Below are 17,309 nucleotides of genomic sequence, written 5' to 3' on the forward strand. Positions count from 1 at the left end.
TGTGGGTACGTCATTGTCTCCTTTCGTAGGAAGTTTTTGAGCTGTAGGTACCTTAGCTCGTTCCCCCGGCTAGCTGGAATTTCTCTGTCAGTTCGTCCAGTGTTGTGATCCTGCCGTCCATGTATAGGTTCCTGACTGTCAGTGTCTCCGTCCTGCCCCCTCCTTTTGAAGGTGGCGTCAGTCAGTGCTGGTGTGAACCTATGGTTGTTGCAGATGGGAGCTTTGTCCGACATTTTGGTCATGCCAAATTGCTGCCGTAGTTGGTTCCAGGATTGGAGGGTGGCTATCACCACCGGGCTGCTGGAGTGTTTTTTGGGTGGGGCTGGGAGTGCTGCCGTGGCGAGGGCCCGGAGGGATGTCCCCATGCAGGAGGCCTCTTCCGCGTGCACCCACTCGGCTTCTGGCTCCTTGATCCATCTCCTTATTCACTCGGCCGTCGCCGCCCAGTGGTAGAATTGTAGGTTTGGAAGGGCTAGCCCCCCCCCGGATTTTGTTTTTTGTAGGACCTTCTTTGGGATCCTAGCATTTCCCACCCCATCACCATACAAACGCAATGATTAGTTTGTCCGGCGCTTTGAAAAAGGCCTTGGGGATGTAGATCGGGATGGCTCTGAGTAGGAAGAGGTACCTGGGCAGTACGTTCATTTTGACCGTCTGGACTCTCCCCGCGAGGGAGAGTGGGAGTGTGTTCCATCTTTGCAGGTCCTTTTTTACTTCCTCTGTCAGACTGGTGAGGTTCCATTTGTGGATCCCTTTCCAGTCAAGGGCTATTTGGATCCCCAGGTAGCAGAATTTGTGTCGGGCTTGTTTAAACGGCAGTCCCGTTAGTGCTGCCCCCCTAATTGTGAGTGTACTGGGAAGATCTCGCTTTTGCTCATGCTGAGTTTGTAGCCCGAGAAGGCGCCAAACTCTTTCAGGATGATTCCGTCCATGCTGCTCTGTGGGTCCGAAATGTAGAGGAGCAGGTGATCTGCATAGAGTGAGACACTGCTCTCTGCCTTCCCTTCAGATTCCCCTCCAGCTTTTTGCTGCTCTGGGCGCGATTGCTAGTGGTTCGATAGCCAGAGCGAACAGCAGCGGGGACAGTGGGCATCCTTGTCTGGTGCCCCTGTGCAGCTGGAAGTATCGGGAGTTGGTATTGTTGGTCCTTATTCTCGCCATGGGAGTGTTGTATAGGAGCTTTACCCAGGAGGTGAACCCTGTTCCAAGCCCGAACCGCTGCGGTATGAGGTATTTCCATTCAACTCTGTCGAAGGCTTTTACTGCATCTAGGGAGACGATCACCTCTGGTGTTCTCTCCCCGGAGGGGGTCATTATCACGTTCAGCAGGCACCCGATGTTCGAGGTAAGCTGTCTACCTTTGACAAAGCCCGTCTTGTCCTCTGCAACCACCTCAGGTACACAGTCTTCTAGCCTTTTGGCTAGGAGTTTGGTCAGTATTTTGGCATCTGCGTTCAGCAGTGAGATGGGTCTGCATGACCCACCTTCCGTTGGGTCTTTTTCTTAGGTATCAGCAAGATTGAGGCCTGTGCTAGCGTGGGTGGCAGTGTGCCCCTAGCTAGTGAGTCTGTGAACAACTCGCGCAGGTGCGGGGCCAGTGCTGTCGCAATTTTTAAAATAGAAGTGCGCCTGGAACCTGTCTGGTCCCGGCGCCTTCCCCGCCTGCATGGAGCTAATGCTGTCCATGATCTCTCCCAGTGCTAGTGGGACAGCTACGAGGCAGCAGGGTAGCATGGTGGTTAGCATAAATGCTTCACAGCTCCAGGGTCCCAGGTTCGATTCCCGGCTGGGTCACTGTCTGTGTGGAGTCTGCACGTCCTCCCCCTGTGTGCGTGGGTTTCCTCCGGGTGCTCCGGTTTCCTCCCACAGTCCAAAGATGTGCGGGTTAGGTGGATTGGCCATGCTAAATTGCCCGTAGTGTCCTAATAAAAGTAATGTTGGGGGGGGGGGGTTGTTGGGTTATGGGTATAGGGTGGATACGTGGGTTTGAGTAGGGTGATCATGGCTCGGCACAACATTGAGGGCCGAAGGGCCTGTTCTGTGCTGTACTGTTCTATGTTCTATGTTTCTATGTCTCTATGTCTAGTGGTGCTTCCAAGCCCCGTTTTCTGCCCTCCCCCACGACCGTTTAATCCCGGACACCCCCACTGGGGGCTCTGAGGTGTACAACCCTTGGTAGAAGGCCTTGAAGGTTTTGTTGATCTTTTCTGGTTCTGTTTCTAACGTGCCTCTGGTATCCCTGATTGTGCAATTTCCCTGGTGGCTGCCTGCTTTCTCAGCTAGTGTGCCAACAGGCGGCTGGTTTTGTCTCCGTGTTCGTATAGGGTCCCACATGCCTGGCGGAGTTGGTGCACTGCTTTCCTGGTGGAGAGCAGGTCAAAGTTCCTTTGTAGCTCTTTCCTCTCCGCCAGGAGCTCTACGGTCGGGGCCTCAGAGTATTTACGGTCTACCTCCAGTGAGTCGACCAGCTGCTGCCTAGCCGCCGTTTCCTCCCTATTTTTTCGCGCTTTGAAAGCAATGGTTTCCCCTCTTAGTCCCCTCTTTAGCGTTTCCCAGAACGTGGAGGGTGAGACCTCCCCGTTGTGGTTGTTCTCTGTGTACTCTGCTATGGCCCGCGATATCCTTTCGTTGAAGGCCTTGTCAGCTAGTAGGGCAATGTCCAACCTCCATGTTGGACGCTGGTCCCTGCCCGTCTCCAGCCTCTGATATCACAATTGCAGAGTATTCCACTTTGTCAGGGATTTCTGCCATCGTCTTCTTGATAAAGCTCGTGCCACCCCAGTTGGGTGCCTACACGTTAACTAATACTACCGGTGCCCCATCCAGAGCCCCGCTGACCATGACGTACCGTCCCCCCGGGTCCGTGACCGTCTTTGTCGCCCTAAACATAATTGTTTTCCCGATCAGTATCACCACCCCCCTGGCCCTTGTCCCATAGCAGGAATGGTAGGATTGTCCCACCCAGCCCTTTCTTACCCGCAGTCGGTCCTGCTCTCTCAGGTGTGTCTCTTGGAGGAAGACTATGTCGGCTCTCATATTTCTGAGGTGGGTGAGGACTCTGGATCTCTTCACTGGGCCGTTGAGTCCCCTTACGTTCCAGGTGACTATCCTGGTGGGAGGCATCTGCCCCCTCGCTCCTGTGGGATTAACCATACTTACCTGGTGGACGCGCCCCTGCCCTCCGGGGTTTCCCTTTGTTAGGGGGCCGTCCAGGATTGCCGCTGTCACTGCTGTCTCCGTGCGGTCGGGTCCCTGCGCTCCGGGGTTTCCCTTTGTCCCGGGGGCACCTGACTTGGCTGCCCACTGTGCGTCCGCCACGCGGGTAGTCCCCTGCACTCATCGGTCTCCCTTCGCCCAGAGGCCGCACTGGGTGGGTGCTTGCAGCGATTTTCTCCCCCCTCCCCCAGTCTTTCCCTTTTCCCCCCCTCTCCCGTACACCCCTCTGTGACCCTCTTTCCCCTGTTCCTATCCCCGTTTGCTCTCCCGCCTCTGTTGAGTGATCCCCCCACCTCCTGCCTGGCCCCTTCCCCCCTGTTGGGGGCGCGCTGCAGCCCTGCTTTGTTGCTAGCCTTCCTGCCAGTGCGGTGGCCCCCCTCTCGGGAGTTACTGTCTCGCCTCTCCCCTGCCTGGCCTCTGTGGTTTTCTGCCCACTCTTCCCCTATCCTACCCTGCACTCCTCTTGCTTGCTCTCCCTTCTCCGCGACTCTCGTTCCCTCGTGCTGGGGCCTGGTCTCCCACCTGAAGATGTCCCTCAGGCAGTGGATAGCTCTTCGTTCAGGGTGCGCTCGCCGTGGCGGGGGCTTGCCGTTTGCCCCCCCCCCGGTCGACATGTTGTTGCTCCTTGCCAGGGCCCCCTTATTTCTACCCTAGCTGCTGGTATGCCAACCCGTGTTCCTCGACAAACGTGTTTGCTTCGGCGGGGGCTGTAAAGAAGTATTCACTTTCTTGGTATGTGACCCAGAGTTTCGCTGGGTACAGCATACCAAAACGCACGTTGCTCTTGTGAAGAGCTGCTTTCGCTCTATTAAATTTGGCCCGTCTCCTGGCTAGGTCTGCCCCGATGGCCTCAAATTCTAATGGAGTGTCCTTCCCATTTGCAGATTCTGTTTTTCTTGGCCCAGCGCAGGATTGTTTCCCTGTCTTGGTACCGGTGCAGTTTAGCTACAACTGCTCTTGGGTGGTCCCCTGTCTTGGACTTTGGTCGCAGCGACCGGTGTGCTCTGTCCATTTCTGGTGGGTTGGGAAAGGTTTTCCTCCCCACTAAGTTGACCAGCATCTCGGCCACGTATGTCGTGGGGTTTCTACCCTCGATCCCCTCTGGTAGGCCTACTATCCTGACAGTTTGCCTTCTCGAGCAGTTTTCCTGGTCGTCCACTCTGTCCTTCAGGCTCTCCTGTGTTGTGCCCAGTCTCGTTTCCCCCCTCTCCAGAGTCGTGATCTGGTCGCTCATGTCAGTTGCTGCTTTCTCCAGCTCCTTAATGGTTGCCTCTTGGGCTTCCAGTTTCTCCCCTTGGGCTTCTAATGTGTCCTCTCTGCCATGGGCATGCTGCACCTCCGTCAGGGTCTTGGCCATTGCTGCCTGCACTGCGGCCTCTATGTCTGCCCTAGCCTCTGCCTTGTTTACGTGCTGATGTTCCCTCAGCGCCTCGGCAAAGACTGCCTTCCAGTTCCCCCCTGACCCCGGGGGAGAATGCATCTGTCCGCCCAGCTCTTTTTTGATGCGGCGGCGATACTTCCGTTCTGCCGCTTCGTGCGCTGATTAGCTCGTCTGAACTGGCTCGCCCATTGCCCCCTCTGCCTTTGGTGCCCCTTCTCCCTCTGCTTTGGCTCCCTTCTGGCATTTTTTTTCCCCCTTCCTTTTCTTTTTTTCCCTTTTTTCCCCCCCTTTCCCCCCCCCTTTCTTTTGCCCCCCCCCTTCCCCATTTTTCTTCCCCCTCCCTTCTCTCCTTTAACACTTTATTTTTCCTCTTTTATAAAATTCTTTTCAGGAGAACTTGTTTTTGGTGAGAGAGAAAAGTGCAAAAAGAATTCTCCCCCCCTCTCTCTTTAAAAGTTTTCTTTTCAAAGTTTTGTTTTTGCAAAAGTTCTTTTTTCCTTCCTTTTCCCTCACTCTCCCAGGGTCGAGAGGGAGAGAGAGAGGGGGAGAGGCTTCTGGTCGGGAGTCCCTCTTTGTTCCTGCCTCATGGTGTTTGCCCCCGGTTTGGGGGTGGGGGTCGGTCGGTCGGTAAGTCAGTCCCCGCTGCTTGGTCCGGGCCGCCGCTCATCATACCCTGCGCTCTCCTCCTGGGGGCGGGGCGGGGTTGGTCATCGGTCGCTCCTCCGTTCCTTCCTTCCTACAGGTTCCGTCCCTGCTTCGGTCCGGGCCGCCGCTTGTCCTGCCCTTCGCTCTGCTGCCGTTGGGCGGGTGTACGCGCTGCTGGATCGCTCTGCTCCTGAGGGCCCAGTTCTCCTGCTTCGTGGACCTGCGGGAGCCTCTTTGCTGCGGCCGCTCTGCTCCAAACCTCTTCTGTAACCTCGCAATTCTGCTAATTACAGTGCTCTCCCCCTCGCCTATTGTACCCATAGGCAGCGAAAACGGAAAACAGAAACTACAAAGTACCTGTGAAGCAGCAAAAAATAGAAAGTCAGTCCAAGAAAACTAGAAGTCCCATAAACAATAATACTCGGGCTTTGACTTTGGTCCGTGGGCCCTCAGTTCAGCACCAGTCCCTGATGCTTTGTGAACTCCATTGCCTCATCGGGGTCCATAAAGTAGTAATGCTGGCTCTGGTGCGTGACCCACAGCCGTGCCGGGAAAAGCAGACCGAACTTCACGTGTTTTTTGAACAAAATCTCTTTAATTCTTTTAAAGGCTGCTCGCCGCCTGGCCCCCTCTGACTCAGGTCTTGATAGATGCGTAGGACATTGTTGTTCCATGTACAGCTCTTTGTACTCTTTGCCCACTGAAGGACCCGCTCCTTGTCTGAGAACCTGTGGAACCTGACCACCACTGGTCGGGGGGCCCCCCGGTCGCGGCTGCCTCACCTGCACTCTGTGTGCCCCATCCAGCTCCAACGGTCATGGAAAGGAGTTAGCCCCCCCACTAGCTGCTGTAACAGGCCTGCCACAAACGTCGTGGCGTCCGCACCTTCGGCCCCCTCTGGAAAGCCAATAACTCAAATTTTGTCTGCGGGTTCTGTTTTCTAGATCTTCAAGCCTGTCAAGCAGCCTTCTCTGTCGATCCTTCAACCCTTTATTGCAGCGATCGTTTGTGCGTCCGCCTGTTCCTCCACCGCTTGCTCCAGCTCCTTGACCTTTTTGTCCTGGGCCTCTAGCCTTTGGTTCACTTGCTCCACCGCTTTCTGAAGCGGTTCTAAGTTATCCCGCTTCATGTCTTCAAAACTTCTTTTTATGACCTGCAACATATTGTTCAGCGCTGCTTGGATCGTCTGGTCCGCGTCCGTATGTCAGCCATCTTTGGTCCCGGGTCAGCTCCCACACCACTTTGTCTCTGCCTCTTCCTTTCCTTTCCTTTCGCTGCTTTCTGCTCTTCTTTGTTTCCCTACAACTCCACACGCTTCAGCCAGCAACTTTGTGGCCGTTTTTCTAGAGCCGAAAAGTCAGGAAACCAGGTCCAAAAAGCCAGCCGGAGTGAGAGCCACCGAATGTGCGGCTCAGTCCCTCATAGCCGCCACCGGAAGTGTCACTTAAGAACTTAAGTGTCGATATGCCAAAGCAACACTTGACCCTGTTCAGCTTGAGGCCATTGGCATGGACACGGCGGAATACCTGCTGGAGACGAGAGATGTGCTCTTCGGGGGTCATGGACCATATGATCACGTCGTCCACATACACACGAACCCCTTCAATGCCCTCCATCATCTGCTCCATGATTCTATGGAAAATCTCAGAGGCCGAGACAATGCCGAATGGCATACGATTATAGCAGTACCTGCCAAACGGTGTGTTGAAAGTGCAGAGCCTTCTGCTGAACTCCTCCAGCTGGATTTGCCAGAAACCATGTGACACATCTAACTTTGTGAATAAACCCGGCCCGTGCCATCTCACTTGTGAGTTCCTCCCTCTTCGGGATGGGGTAGTGTTCCCGCATTATATTCTGGTTGAGATCCTTGGGATCAATGCAGATGCGCAGCTCCCCCGAAGACTTTTTTACACATACCATTGAGCTGACCCAGTCAGTTCTGTAACTTTGGAGATGATGACCTGGTCCTGAAGATCCTTGAGCTGTGCCTTCAGGCACTCCTTCAGTGGAGTCGGGACCCGGCGTGGTGCATGGACCACAGGCGTGGCATCAGGCCGTAGCAGGATCTTGTACCGATATGGCAGAGTGCCCATCCCGTCAAACACATCCGGATACTAAGCGAGGATGTCATCAATGCCGGCTTGAAGATCCACGTTGGGGGAGGTCATTGTGTAGATCCGCTGCACAAGGTTTAGCTGCTTGCATGCATGTGCGCCGAGCCCTGTCTGGCTTGACGATTTCGAACCTTAGCCTTGCGTGAATGCTCCTGTCGGATACGAGCAGATGGCAGGATCCCAGTGTTGTGATGGCATTGCCGTTATAGTCCAGGAGCTGGCAGGCTGCTGGAAGGAGCTTGGGTGGCTTCTTGATGCGGTTGAAATCTGCCTGTGAAAGGAGATTTGTGTCCAGCTTGAACTGGATAGAGCATTAATTTGCTCGCATCACTGCATGCCATTCGTCCGCAGAATCCCAGTGAGGATGGATAGGCTTTGTGATGATGTTGGTGAGGCATGTTCACATGTGGTAATGTTGCCCACACGGTAAGGGGACTCCAGGCAATTGTCCTCTGGATCCGTTGTACTGCCAGGATCAGAATCCTGTAAACCTTGTACGCTCCGAACGCGTCTGCGTTGGAATTGGGAGCGCTGGCCCTTGACTGGTGGTGCAGACCTGCACAAGGTGGCATAGCATCCAGACTTTCCGCAATTTAAACATCGCCTGCCTCTTGCAGGGCAGTGTTTCTTTAAGTGGGCGGTGCCGCAGTTCGGGCACGTCATGACGACGTTACGCTCTGTGCGTCGTCGCACATGCGCAGTGCGGTCGGCAGACGGCCACACCTCCGCAGTGTGGTGATCGGCCGCTTCGTTATCCCATTCGCCTCGCGCATGCGTGAGGCTCCGGGAAGAGCGCGCAAAATAGCCGCTTTCATCAATGCTGAGGCGCTGCATCCGGACGATGGCATGCACACTCTCTGCCTTGTGGGAAGTAAGTTTCTCACTTTCAGTCGATTTGTATTGAGAATACCGATTTTTGACGTGCTCATGCACTGTACATGTTTCAATTGCGACTGACAGGGTCATATTCTTGAACTTTTAAAAGCTGCTCTCTGAGTGCACGCCAAAAACGATTTGGTCTCTGATCATGGAGTCAGCCATATCACCAAAATTGTAGGACAGCGCTAGTAGACGGAGATTGGTTAAGGAGTTGAAAGATTCATCTTTACCTTGTAGGCGTTGTTTGAATATATAGTGCTTGAAGATTTAATCAGTGTCCACTTCACAATGGCTATCAAACTTGTCCAGGATGGTCTGAAACTTTGTCTTGTCCTGGCCTTCGGTGAAGTTAAATGAGTTGAAGAGTTTCAGACCGTCCTGGGCATCCTGGGATAGCAGTCTTCTGGTACCATGTTGTGTGAAACACACTGAGATAACACGGGCTGCAACTGGATGCAGCTTTAACTGAAAGATACTCGAGACCTTGAAGTTCGTTCAATCTGATTTATTGAACCTGTCACACAGTTCGCACACGTCTCTGAGTTCGACTCTCTGCTAACCTAAGTGTGATTACTCTGACTGACTGAACCAGACTAGCTCTTAGCCACGTGCTGGAGGTGTTATGTAATATATACACCCTGACTCATTTCCAGTGGAAAGAGGCGGAGTGTGAGTGTCTCGTGCCTTTTATAGTGGGAAACCACCCCCAAGTATTCTGTCTGCTGATTGGTTATGTCCCCTGTTCTCTGTGTTCATTAGCTGCCTGTCTGTATCTCATTATGTGCATGTCTGCATATCATGACACTCGGCGAGAGCAAATGTTTTGTTGCAATTACACTCTTGATTTGAAAATAAAAATATCCAGTTATTACTACAAGAGCATTCTTGTAAGCACTGTGTATATTTGAATAACTACAGCACTGTATTCAAATATATTAAATATCAGACTATTAATTACTTAGCCAACAATCTACCTTATCTCTGAATATTTGTTTTTATGAATGTTGGCATGCATTCATTAAAAATCTGATCATTCTAGGATGCTCCCAGGTGGCCAGCATACTATTCAAAGTATTAATTTACCTCCTCAATTTCCAATATTAATTTTCATAGTGCAAAAACATTCATTAGCATCAAAAACAACTGTACCTGGTTACTAATCTACAAGGATTTCTTAAGCAGTAGCTTTTGGTATTAATGGAATAACTGCAGAACAGTGAACTTAGTGGATAATTAATCACTCTGATTGGGCCTAGGTTGTTTGACCATAAGATATAGGAGTAGAATTAGGCATTTGATCTAATGTGTCTGCTCTGCCATTCGACCATGATGCAGCTTTGAAATGGATATCTTTCAAGGGGACAAACATTTGCAGTTTTTCACTTTGTTCGGAATGATCTACGTGAAATACTTTTGTTCCGACAAAATTGTTTTCACATTTTCTTAAAAAAACAAATTTTGTAACATTTTCCCTTTCCAAATTTTGGATGATTAGTCTTGTTGCAGGAAGGTGTATGACATGGTTACTTTTTTCTCTTGCAGACATATGAAAATAATGAAGTTTATCTCCCGAATGATGAAATCTGGGTTTATGAAATAGAAAGTGGTGTATGGTAAGTAATTTTCTCTGGTGACTAATTTGCAGCCTTTTCTTTTCACTGCATAATGGAGTGCACTTCCTGCAATTGCTGTGAAGCAATTGTGCTAACCTCTATGCTACCGTGCTGCTCTAATATGCTACTACTATGCCACAGTGCTGCCCCAGATATAATGGGCCAGAATTTATTTTTTTCAATGGAAAATAGATTGCATACTGATGCTAAATGATATTGATGCACAAATTGGACTGCAACTTCATGTGAGTGCAAATGCACAGTTCATTGTGAAAATTCAAAGTCCAAGTTGTGCTATTACTCCGTGAGCTATGTCAAACTGCATCTCCTCATCTGACTCTTTAAAATACATTGAATGCCATGTAGTTCCTTAATTGAGTTATGAATACGGACTGAACTCACCGTAGAAAATTGGGGTTTGCCCATTTGAATCCAAGTATCATATTTTAGGGTCATGGTGACTCTTAAATGCTGCTAAACAACCCCTTTTGGCACGGAAAATAAATGTTGCAATTATGGAGTCTCATTCCTTTAGCTTTTAATTGTTTTTTGAGATTTAAAATACTTTTTTTAATAAGTTGCCAATATTGTTAATCTGTCTCTTTCCTGGTTTGCTATTGGACTAATTATTGCACTTCCTGATTCAGGCTCTGCACAATTCATTAACAGCTCTCCAATCTGGTTAAGTAATGCATAGTTGCTTGCTATGTTCACACATGTCCCAGATGCTCTATAGAGGGTGCTATGCTGTTACAGTGGTTTAGAATTAAATGGTTACAGCATCGGAGGAGTCAATTTCGCCAGTCAACTCCATGCTGGTTCCCGACAAGCATGATTTAGACGGTCCCACTTTCTGCCGTTTCACAGAATCACTGAAAAATACAGTGCAGAAAAGGCCTTTTGGCCCATCGAGTCTGCACCGCTGCATGAAAGGCACCTGGTCTGCCAATCCAATCACATTTGCCAGCACTTGGCCCATAGCCTCGAATGTTAAGACGTGCCGAGTACTCATCCAGGTACGTTCTTAAAGAATGTGAGGCAGCCTGCCTCTACTACCCTCCCCAGACAGTGCATTCCAGACCATCACCACCTGCTGGGTAAAAAAGCTTTTCCTCAAACTCCCCTGAATCTCCCGCCCCTCTCCTTGAACTTGTGTCCCCTCGTAACCACCCCTTCAACTAAGGGGAATAACTGTTCCCTGTCCATGCGCCTCATAATTTTGCACACCTCGATAAGGTTGCCCCTCAGTCTTTTCTGCTCCAATGAAAACAACACAAGCCTATCCAACCTCTCTTCATAACTAAAATGTTCCATCCCAAGCAACATCCTGGTTAAATGCCTCTGCACCCACTCCAGTGGAACCACACCCTTCCTATAATGTGGTGACCAGAACTGCACACAGCTGTGGCCTCACCAGTGTTGTATATAACTCCAACATGACTTCCTTGCTTTGTAATCTATGCCACGATTGAGAAAGGCAAGTGTACCATATGCCCATTTCACCACACTATTAACCTGTCCTTCTGCCTATTTACAAACACGCCAAGGTCTCTTTGTTCCTTGTGACTTCCCAGTGTGGCGCCATTCATTGAATATTTTCTTGTCAAATTGCTCCCTTCAAAAGTGTAACACCTCATACTTTTCAGGATTAAATTCCATCTGCCACTTTTCTGCCCATTTGACCATCTCGTCTATATCTTCCTGCAACCCAAAACTCTCAGCCTCACTGTTAAACATCCGCCAATCTTTGTCTCATCCGCAAACTTACTGATCCTACCCTCCCCACATAGTCATCTAAGTCATTTATATAAATGACGAATAATAGGGGACCCAGCACAGATCCCTGTGGTACACCACTGGACACTGGCTTCCAGTCACTAAAGCAGCCGTCTGTCATCACCCTCTGTTTTCCACTACCCTTATCTACACACTGACAATCAGGGACTGCATGGTAGCAGTGGTTAGCACTGTTTCTTCACAGCGCGAAGGTCCCAGGTTCGATTCCCGGCTTGGGTCACTGTACAGAGTCTGTACGTTCTCCCCTTGTCTGCTTGGGTTTCCTCTGGGTACTCCGGCTACCTCGCACAAGTCCCGAACGACGTGCTGTTAGGTAATTAGGACATTCTGAATTCTCCCTCAGTCTACCCGAACAGGTGCCGGAGTGTGGCAACTAGGGAATTTTCTCAGTAACTTCATTGCAGTGTTAATGTAAGCCTACTTGTGACACTAATAAAGATTATCATTATTAGTGTTCAAGAAATTCCCCATAGACGTGCAATTTTTCCCCTCAAGTGCTTATCCAATTCTGTTCCAAAAATGGATTGAACCTGCCTCTAAAGTTACCTTAAACAGTGAATTCCAGATCTCAATTTGCCTAACTACTTTCCATGGTTTATACACACATATCCTCAGATCATTCTGTTCCTTCACCCCTTTTTGAATTGCACGCCTTATTTTATATTGCTTCTACTCGTTCTTCTGAACAAATTGTCATTTCACACTTATTTGCATTAAATTTAATTTGCCACATGTCCACCCATTCCACCATTCTGTCTGTATCCTCTTGAAGCCTAATACTTTCAAATCTACCTCCTTCAGCTGGTTTCACTCCAACTTGCTAAACTCTGACAACCTCCCACCAAAATGGTGCCATTCACCTTGCACTGATGTGAAGCCAAGTCCAGAGTAACACTCGAGATCACTGAGTGTTAAACCTATTATTGTGCATTTATAATCCACACCACCCTAGAATTCGTGTTCTCCAGCTGACTGCTACTTCTTGGTTTGAACAAGACAAGCTGACTCACATAGCCTCCAGTATAAATACCCAAGTGCTTGTTTCCTGCTGACTGCAAAATATGGCCCAATATCTTGCTCTAGTGGGAAATGTTGAAGTCATGTATTTGGGGATGCATAGGTGCTTCTCTGTTCATATTCCAGATGCCTATAGAGGGTGCCAAGCCAGTGTTCCACTTGAACTTTTGCACAGCACGTCGCTGCATGGAAATCAAACACAGAAGGATACATTTTGGCCTAATATCACTTCTAAAACATGTTTTACGATGCAGGTAACTTGTTCCCTCCCAGACCCTGGAGGTAACATGTTCCCTCCCAAAACCTATTTCTTCCAGTATGTATGTTACTTTTCATTCAACCTAAAGGCTCCTATTTGTTATCTTCCTTCCACCCGATAAAACTCTTTTCCTTTTCTGTTATTTACATAATTGAAATATTTTCTCCATTAATTTATATCGTTTTTGCTGACGCTGTTACTGCCGTGGAATCTCCTCTAATGACCAAAACCCGAACAGGTGGACATTGGTTACAAGCTGTAATGTCTGATGCCTGTGCCAAAACACCTTTGTTAGGCATTACTTAGGCAAACGCACATTGGTAGCAACGAGAATTGGCATTAAATGGAATAGTTCAACCGTCGACTGTTTTGGTATGCGATAATGTGTGAAACTGTTTTTTTTTCCAATTAAGGAGCAATTTTGTGTGGCCAATCCACGTAACCTGCATATCTTTGGGTTGTAGGGGTGAAACCTCCACAGACATGGGGAGACTGTGCAAACTCCACACAGATAGTGACCCGGGGCCGGGATCGAACCTGGATCCTCAGTATCGTGAGGCAGCAGTGCTAACCATTGCATCACCGTGCCGCCCTGATAGAAACCGTTTTTAAACTAAGTTTTATGTCTACATGGTAACAAACATGTCAGGTATAGTCATGGAACAAAATAAAATGGCCATGATACTTCTCGGGATGGGAGAGTAGGAATTAGAGATAACTGCTGCTTGTCTGATCCCTGACATGTAACTGACACTCATGCAGTGGTTTTAAGAAAGAAAGAACTTGCATTTACAAAGCATTTTTCATGACTGTAGGGTGTCCCAAAGTACTTCACAGCCACTGAATTGTTGCCACTGTTATAGTATGGTGAAACATGCAATCTAATTTGTGCACAGCATAATGTTACAAACAGCAGTGAAATAAATGATCAAATAATCACTTGGAATAAATGAAGACTGGAATAGCAGCAGAACAGCTTGATTTTCTCCAAAATGTGGCATGGGATCTTTTACACTCACCTCAGAGGATAGGCAGGGCTGTGGTTTAACAACCCATTTGTAAAATGGAATCTTCTGAAGGTGTAGTTCTCCCTCAGAGTTGTACTGAAGTGTCAGCAAAGATTATGCCCTTAAATTGCTGAGGTGGGTCTTGAACCCATGAAATCTGGTTTGAATGATGGAGTGCTACCACTCACCGTTGTTGGTCCCTCAAAGTCAGGCTTCATGATTTGTGGCAGAGGATTCTGGTGATCCAGCAGGCCAAACATGGAGCCACAGGTCTTTAGGTAGAGAGAACAAGAGTTCTCCTGAGGAAGGAATTCTTCTATTCCTAAACCAAGACTGACAATTGGAAGTGGACTGTTGCCATCCACCCTTTCAATATAGGTGTCAGGAAGATCAATAAAGAAATAAGATGGGGGACGACCATTATAAAAATGTGTTTCTTTGGTAATTTGACACTGTATTTTTTGGTGAGACACATTGTGATGACCAAGTCTCAAATCCCATGCTAGGAAAGTTGTTATAATAGATGCCAACTTGAGTGAAATAGCATTCAGTATATAGTCATGAAAGGATGATTTATTGTATTTGATGTATTAAAAATATCCCTGCTTCTGTTGCTCTAATACAGGCAGAGGCAACCGATGAAAGGAGAGCTCCCTCGTCCTATGTCGGGAAGCTGTGCAGCTTGTCTGAATGGTGTCATGTATATTTTTGGAGGATATGATGACCTAGGATATAGTAATGAAGTAGGTCATGTGTGTGTTTCAAACATTTTTATTGTTCTGTTTATCCTGTTTTCCACTTGCCTAAAAGCAGGGGATGAAAAACCACTTTTGCAAATGGAGTCTGTCTAATCCTCAGTAAACATCAAGGCACAATGACACTGAATGTTCAAACACCAATATGAAACACTTAAGACTGATGAAATTCAAGCTTAATATTCCAACCCCTTTCTTGCTAGCCTCTTGATCATAATTGGCTAACTCCGTATGGATCAGGGATCAACCTTACAATGTTTGTAATCAATAAGTGTTGGCATCATATCAGGTGACTTATGTTCCCAGAAATAGACTGTGAAATTATTTTCAAAAGGCAGTGCTAATTGCATTGAAAAATTAGTAAAATGCAGGGTCTCCTTTGACAGTGAATTGTTGAACATCTCCCGCAAGTGCAGAGCCAGGACTGCTGCAAATCTTTTGTAAAAGTCTACCAGGAACCCATCCAGTCCTGGCGTTTTCCCTAGCTGCATGGAAGTAATACATTCCACAATTTCACCCAGCTCTAGCAGTGCTTCCAGCCCTTGTTTCCTACCCTCCCTGTCACCAATATATCCAGTCTGTCGAGGTACTGTTTCTTCACAGAGTTCCCCCCTCGGTAAAAGTTTGCATAGACCTCGTTTGGGTCTGCTACCATTTCTGTTCCTAATCTCTTGCGGCTGCTTGCTTTCGAGGGGTGGCCCTCGTCTCCCATGTTCGTAGAAGGCCACCCGTGCCTGGCTGCGCTGGTGGACTGCCTTCCTTGTGGAGAACAGATCAAATTCCATTTGCAGCTTTTTTCCTCTGTCAGCGTTTCCACAGTTGAGGCTGCAGAGTACTGCCGATCCACCTAGTATGGAGTCAATCGGGTAGTATTTAGGAAGCAGAGGGACTGCAGAAGGACTTGGACAGTCTAGGAGAGTGGGCAAAGAAGTGGCAGATGGAATACAATGTGAAAAAGTGAGGTTATACACTTTGGTAGCAAGAATGGAGACATGGACTATTTTCCAAATGGGAAAAGGATTCAGAAATGAGAAGCATAAAGGGACTTGGGAGTTATAGTTCAAGATTCTCTTACGGTTAATGTGCAGGTTCAGTCAGCAGTTAGGAAGCAAATGCAATGTTAGGTTTCATGTATTAGAGCAGGGATGTACTTCTGAGGCTGTAAAAGGCTCTGGCTAGACCACACTTAGAGTATTGTGAACAGTAGTGGGCCTCGTATCTAAGGAAGGATGTACTGGCCTTCAGAAGAGTCCAGAGGAGGTTCACAAAAATGATCCCTGGAATGCGAGCGTACCATATGAGGAGCAGTTGAGGGCTCTGGGTCTGTACTCATTGGACTTTAGAAGGATTGAAACTTACAAAGTACTAAGAGGCCTGGATAGAGTGGACGTGGAGAGGATGTTTCCACTCGTAGAATCCAAGGGCACAGCCTCAGACTGAAGGGACAATCCTTTAAAACAGAGATGAGGAGGAATTTCTTCAGCCAGGAGGTGGTGAATCTGTGAAACTCTTTGCCACAGAAGACTGTGCAGGCCAAAACTCGGAGTGTCTTTAAGACAGAGAGATAGGTTCTTGATTAATAAGGGAATCGGGGTTATGGGGAGAAGGCAGGAGAATGGGGATGGAAAACATATCAGCCGTGATTGAATGGTGGAGCAGATCGATGGGCCGAATGGTCTACTTCTGCTCCTATGTCTTATGTCCTTATGATCAGCTGCTGCTTGGCTGCCCTTTCTTTCCTGTCCCGAAGGGCTCTGTAACCTATAATTTTGCCCCTGATCGCCACCTTCAATGTCTCCCAGAACACAAAGGGGGAGACCTCCCCTTTCTGGTTGCAGGTTACATTTCCATCGATGGCTTGTGGTATCTTAATACGGACTTCCTTATCGGCGAGAAGCTGCATCCAGCCTCCATGGGGGACGTTGGGCCAGGCCCTTGTCCAACCTCACGTCCATGTAATGTGGGCCGTGGTCAGAGATTACAATTGCGGAATATTCCGCCTTTGTCACCCCGAGAAGCACCCTTTTCCCTACAACGAAAAAGTCTGTATGTGAGTATGTCTTGTGCACGTGGGAAAATTAGGAGAATTATTTGTCTCCTGGAACCTCCATGGGTCTACCTCTTCCCACCTGCTCCATAATGCCGTTCAATTCTTGTGCTGCACCTGACGTGGTTTCTGTCCTGGGGTTGGAGCTGTCCATTATCACATGTCCAGACCTAGGATTTCGGCCATCGTTTTGTTGACAAATTCAGTGTCGTCCCAATTCGGGGCAAATATATTTACCAAGACTAAAGGGGTGCATTCCAAGGTCCCGCAGACAATAACGTATAACGCCCCCACCCTTCACGAGTCCATCACTGTGCTTGTCACCATAAATAAAACTGTCCAGTAGGTTAGTATAACCGCCCCCTTGTCCTGGTCGAAACATGAATGAAACATTTGTCCGACGCAGCCCTTCTTTACCTGCAGTCGGTCCTTTTCTCAAGTGTGTCTCCTTTAGGAATTCTATGTCCACCCTCAGACTCTGGGGTGCGGACTCTGGACCGCTTCACCAGCCTTTTAAGGCCCCTCACATTCCATGTTACTGTTTGGATGCGGGGGCTGGTGGGGGGGTCTGTGGGGTCA

General features: G+C 48.7%; 1 protein-coding gene across 1 annotated transcript in view; it reads left to right on the forward strand.

Moving 5' to 3' along the window:
• The window catches only part of LOC119952876 (kelch domain-containing protein 1), a 130,046-nt gene that overhangs the window by 39,857 nt on the left and 72,880 nt on the right, over positions 1-17,309 (forward strand). The window contains 2 exon segments of the mRNA XM_038776476.1: positions 9,778-9,848; positions 14,554-14,671. Coding sequence (XP_038632404.1) covers positions 9,778-9,848; positions 14,554-14,671 — 189 coding nt within the window.

The sequence above is a fragment of the Scyliorhinus canicula genome, chromosome 2 (assembly GCF_902713615.1).
Source record: "Scyliorhinus canicula chromosome 2, sScyCan1.1, whole genome shotgun sequence".
NCBI lineage: Eukaryota > Metazoa > Chordata > Chondrichthyes > Carcharhiniformes > Scyliorhinidae > Scyliorhinus > Scyliorhinus canicula.